The sequence below is a fragment of the Echinops telfairi genome, unplaced genomic scaffold, assembly GCF_000313985.2.
Source record: "Echinops telfairi isolate 266 unplaced genomic scaffold, ASM31398v2 ScPeMD7_655;HRSCAF=1070, whole genome shotgun sequence".
In the NCBI taxonomy this organism is placed as follows: domain Eukaryota; kingdom Metazoa; phylum Chordata; class Mammalia; order Afrosoricida; family Tenrecidae; genus Echinops; species Echinops telfairi.
The window spans coordinates 16,547,771-16,553,398 of NW_022104553.1; the positions used below are offsets into that span (position 1 = coordinate 16,547,771).

Below are 5,628 nucleotides of genomic sequence, written 5' to 3' on the forward strand. Positions count from 1 at the left end.
TCTGCCTGTCCATCCATCCAGGGCACGTACCCAGCTCCCTGGGTCCCTGCAGCTTCCACTAACAACCCCGCCTCTGTGTTCTTCCACCTGGTCGTCAGAACTCTCGCAGGCGTGTGCCACTGAGAACCCACACCAAAGGCCACAAGCACGAGTGTGGCACGTTTGTTAAGCCAGTGCCTCAGATCCACCGGATAGGATGAGCCTGAGCTGACCCCAGCCCGTCTGCTCCAGGCGCGTTCCTGGGTCTGAGGCCGGCCTGGCCCTGCAGAGAGCCCTTTCTTTTCCACTTCCTGCTGGGGCTTTAAGGTCCTGGAACCACAGTGCATTTTGTACAGGCAGTGCAGCAGACTGGGTGATAAAAATCCTGCTGTACCCTATCCCCACCCCCCAAAAAAAGCCTGTAGCGCCTACTTCTCAGCCTCTATCCACCTTGCTGAGTGGTCCACTTCCGTTTCTGCAGGCCCCCCCCTCTACGAGACTCCCCTTCCGGTGGGTGTCAGGCAGGACTTCCTGAACAGTGCAGGTGATCCAAAGGCAGTCATGAGTGAGAATACACGTCCAAACCCTCGGGGCCAGCCGCCATAGCCATCACTGGTGTCAGGTTAGGGCTCTCAGCCCCAAGAGCCAGCAGACTCGTGTGAGAGCAGGGCATGGGGCACAGCCCGGTTTATCTGGCATTGGCTGCTAGCCGCAAGGTTGGCGGTTCAAACTCACCAGCTGCTCCAGAGGAAACCCATGCTGAGCCTTTGGTTCAGATTAGGGTTTGGGGCCTCCGGTGCCCAACGGTTGCTGCCAACCTAGAGGTCCCACTGGCCTGAGAGTTTGGGGCACTAGCCCTCAGGTGGGCATGCGGGCGATCCTGCGTTCTGGGTGCTGGTGGAGGGCCCAGGCCTGCCCTTCCCAAGCCCCACTTCTGAGTCTGCTCCCCTCTCGCCTTCTTACCTGCAGTGGATATCCTCATCATGGATGACGACGACGTCCCTAGCTGGCCCCCCACAAAGCTGTCCTCACCCCCAGCGGCGCCCCCAGCCGGCCCCCCGCCCCGCTCGCGTCCGCCGGCGCCCTACATCTGCAATGAGTGCGGCAAGAGCTTCAGCCACTGGTCCAAGCTGACGCGGCACCAGCGCACGCACACGGGCGAGCGGCCCAACGCCTGCGCCGACTGCGGCAAGACCTTCTCGCAGAGCTCGCACCTGGTGCAGCACCGCCGCATCCACACTGGCGAGAAGCCCTACGCCTGCTCCGAGTGCGGCAAGCGCTTCAGCTGGAGCTCCAACCTCATGCAGCACCAGCGCATCCACACCGGCGAGAAGCCCTACGCCTGTCCCGACTGTGGCCGCAGCTTCACGCAGAGCAAGAGCCTGGCCAAGCACCGGCGCTCGCACACCGGCCTCAAGCCCTTCGTGTGCCCGCGCTGCGGCCGCAGCTTCAGCCAGCCCAAGAGTCTGGCGCGCCACCTGCGCCTGCACCCAGAGCTGGCCGGGCCCGGGGTGGCGGCCAAGGTGCTGGCGGCGAGCGTGCGCATTGCCAACACGCCCGACGAGGCCACGGCAGCGGACGGCGAGCTGGCCATACCCGTGGGCGATGGCGAGGGCATCATCGTGGTGGGAGCGGCTGGGGAGGGCGCGGCGGCTGCGGCCATGGAGATGGAGGCGGGGCCCCGGGCGCCAGGGCCCCGATCGCGGCGTGCCCCGGCCCCGAAACCCTATGTGTGCTTGGAGTGTGGCCAGGGCTTCGGGCACGGCGCGGCGCTCCTGGCGCACCAGCGTGCACAGCATGCGGACGAGCCCGGGGCGGTTGGGGGCGAGGAACCTGCGCACATATGCGTCGAGTGCGGGGAGGGCTTCGTGCAGGGCGCGGCGCTGCGGAGACACAAGCTGGTCCATGCCGTAGGTGCGCCCGCTGTCTGCAGCATCTGCGGACAAAGCTTCTACCGCGAGGGCGGCGAGGAGGAGGAGGGTGACCAGGAGGAGGAGGAGGAGGGTGCCAGGTGCAGCGAGTGCCGAGGGGAGGCACGGTAGGGGCGGTGGCCCGGGGGCATGGGCAGGCCCCTCGGGCTCCCTTGGCTGGGCAGGGATCCAGAGACCCAGGGGAGACGGGCAGAGGGTCTTGGTACCTGCCCGGCACCCCCACACTGCCCCTTGTGGGCAGTGAGGAGTTAGGGGAGGGGCACTAGGCCCACTTAGCTCTCCTTTTGGACTACGCCCACCCTCCAAGCCCTGTCCCTCCGCCTGGCCCACCCTCTCCCTGGGTGCTCGGCCTGAAAGAACTGGAGACCAAGGGACAATGGACACCGAGCAGGGCGCACCAAGCCCTCCCCACGCCACTGGCCTGGAGAGAACCTGCCTTTTCTGTGTGGAGCCGTCCCCTGGCAGGGCCCTGCGCCCGTTTAGACTTCGTTTTAATCATGCCCGCCCCGACTCCATCCCCCATGTTTTCTCCCCTGTGAGTCCTCTCCGGCCCTCCGTGCCCATCTCCTGTTCCCCCCGTGCCCACTCCTGGATTGGGGTGGCCAAGGGACACAGCCGCAGACCGGCCCTGCAGAGGGCCAGGTGGAGCAGGAGGGCTGTGGCAATAAATGGCACTATCCACTTGTCCCTGCTCCGTGTGGTTCTTGAGTTTGGGAGGGTGTAAAAGGTGACCTGGAGCCACTGCCCAAGAGACTGACCGGCTAGGCACCTGACCCGCAGGGAAAAGCAGTTGTACAGATTCAAATGTGACCCTGACCCACAGCAGGAACAGCAACAGCAGTTGGGCCACAGAGGGCTGGTCGGGCCCCTTGTCCCAGCATGGCCACGTGAGCTCAGGCTCATAGCCCAGGGAGCCTCTTGTCAGCGTGAGGGCTGGGGCACTGACCTGAAAAAGCTGCTTAAGTTCCTTCAGCATCTAGGACAGCCCCAAGGGCCGTGTGTCCCAGCCCACAGCCACCCTCAGAGACAACTGCCCCTTAAGGCTGTAATCTCCAGAAACAGCCATCTGTTTCTTGCACAGAGCAGTGGCTGGGAGGTTTGAACTGCTGACCTTGTGGTTTTCAGTCCAGCACTTTATCTCAATTCCACGAGGGACGGCTTTCTTCCTGATCCCCGCCCTCTGGCTCTCCTAGCTAATAAATTACACACACGCACAGCCACCTAGTCGAGACTGGCTCCTGGCAACCGTTTAGGACAGGGTAGAACTCTGTTCTGAGGTGAACTTTCTATGGGATTAGAGCTGCCTGCTGCGAGTCCAGCAAGCAGTCCCCAGTATTTCTCCCCAGAGCCACTGGTGGGTTGGAACTGCTGACCTTTCAGGTAGCAGCTGAGCTCTTGGCCTGAGCACCACCACGGCTAGTGTGTCCATATGGAAATTTATAGCAACACTGCAGCTCTCCCAACCTTATTCTCGCCAAAGCAGTTTTCACCGTTCGTCAAACTTCATAAGCCTTTGTGAGCATCCTGTGTCTGATATGATCCACCAAGTGACCACATCCTCCTGAGCTGACCCCTCTGCCTTGAACTGGCCCCGCTGGTCGGTTCGATTGAGTCCTAACAAGACTAAATAACAGGGACAGCGAGGAGATGGACAGACAGACACTGGCTGCAGCAACCAGCCTCAGGCACAGGAACAATTTGTGAGGCGGCGCAGGACCAGCCGGGCAGTGTTTCCTTGTGCTGTGTGCTGTGGGGTGGTCACACCTAAGGGACCAAGACACACTACTGAGCAGACTCGCCTGCAGCCTCCCACTCCTCACAGGCAGGTTCTGGAGCATTTTGCTCGTCATAAGCCCACGCCACTGAACTAGAGAGCCCAGGAGCAGTGCAGGTGGTGGCTGAACAATTAAGCCCTGGACGCCTGACGTTGGCTGGCTGACCCCACCCGGGGGCTGCAGGAGAAAGTCCTGGCTATTTCCATAAGGACAGCAGCCAAGCAAGGCATCGGTTGCTCTCCCCCTCCCCTCTCCTTAGGAGCCCTCTGGAACCGGCTGGCAGTGGTGCAAAGGGTCAAGGCCTTCAACCTCGAACCAGAAAGGCTGGCCGCAGCAGCGAGTGCACCCAGCGACGCCTCTGAAGAAAATCTGGCAATCTAGGCCAGGCAGGCGGCCAGTCTTGGAGACCCGGCCGGCCGCGGAGAATGCAGCGGAGCCCAGTTCCACTCTGACCCGCACGGGAGTCCCGGAGGCCGCAGAACCGCATGGGTTTTCGTCTCTGGGACAAGGTGGGTCCCCGCCGGCTCTGTGCTGCCACCATCTGGATTTTTTGAGAAACGCGTTTTACATTGAGCTGCCAATCACCCGGCCACCAGCCGCTCCCAGGGAGAAAGACTGGCCCTGTCCTCGCTGCAAAGCGTTCCAGAATTCCACCGGGGACAGTTCTACCGTGTCCACCGGGGACAGTTCTACCGTGTCCTATGGGGCCCCTGCGTCGCCATCGACTCGACGGCAGTGAGTTTGGGGAATCTTTCCGGGTGCAGGCCGACAGGTCTTTTCTGGCTTGGAGAGGATTCAAACCGCGCAGAGTTTTGATCGGCTGCAAGAAGGCTTCGCTCTTGCGATACCAGGGCTTCTGCGACCCGTCGGGGAGCGTCCCGCCCTGGCACCGAGTCCGGAGCTGGGAAACACTGAGCGCTAAACAGGTTAACCCGTGCGTCAGCAGACAGGAGTTCGTTTCCGCGTGTCCGTTTCCTTGTTCTCCCTGCGCCCCACACCCAGTGCAAGCCAGATGGCGAACAGAGGAACGCCAGGGTCACTGCGGAGACTTCCCCACCCCATCTGTCCCCGGGCCTTCTGGCTGGTAGCCAACAGAGGAAACAGGGCCAACTAGGTCCTGCCTGCCCCTCGATTGGCCCCTGCAACCGCACCTTCCTTCACACGTGACTAAGGAGCAGACTTGTGGGAAAGGAACATTGAGGGACCTAGGAGAGGACTATTCCCTAACTTATCACAGAGGGAATCAGGAAGGTTGGTATTCCACGGCAGGAAAGCCTCCACTTTGGTCAGTTAGAGGTAAAGTCCAAGTACATGATCCTGCCTTAAATATCGTTCCCACAGATTCTCCCTGAACAGCTATGTTGCCTTAAAGTGAGCACGTGGTTGGTTATATCTCCCTACAGAAGCAGACATGATCCTTTTGCTCTCTCTTCCTGCTCTGACACCCAGCCCCCCTTTTAACTTCCCCCCAATGCAGGTATGAGGTTCCCTCACCTGTGAGCTCAGGGACCTAATGTAGATATCACCTACCTCGTGACGCAGGTCACCACGGAAGATGCATGTCTTAAGGCGACCTATAAATGTCCCAAGATAGGAAAGATGCTCTCTCACTTCTCCCAGTTCCACGTGGTCCATCAGGAGGGGCTGAGGTGGGCATGGGCCATACCACATGTCTGACTCCGTCATGCTACTCTCGCTCCTGTCTTCCCTAGCCTCTGTGACCTTACTGTCATCTTTATCTATCATCGCCGTACGTTTTTCCTCTGGCCCTTCAGTTGCTGGAGGCTGGTTTCCTCTGACAGTGACAGACGTGAAGTCACTTACCTTTGTCCAGCCCCCCAACACGCACACACAGCCCCTCAGGTGGGCATGATCTTTCTGCAGACATCAGACTCCTACCCCAAGGAACAATCGGTACCTGTTACCAAAAGAACAAGCAAAGA

General features: G+C 60.7%; 1 protein-coding gene across 5 annotated transcripts in view; it reads left to right on the forward strand.

Annotated features, from left to right (window-relative positions):
• The window catches only part of ZNF787 (zinc finger protein 787), a 13,418-nt gene extending 10,821 nt beyond the window's left edge, over nucleotides 1-2,597 (forward strand). For all 5 annotated transcript variants that reach the window (XM_045292349.1, XM_045292348.1, XM_045292346.1 and 2 more), the window contains one exon: nucleotides 949-2,597. In XM_045292349.1, coding sequence (XP_045148284.1) covers nucleotides 949-2,021 — 1,073 coding nt within the window. In that variant the 3' untranslated portion in view covers nucleotides 2,022-2,597. The remainder of the gene's footprint in view (nucleotides 1-948) is intronic.
• The last annotated feature ends 3,031 nt before the right edge of the window (nucleotides 2,598-5,628 follow it).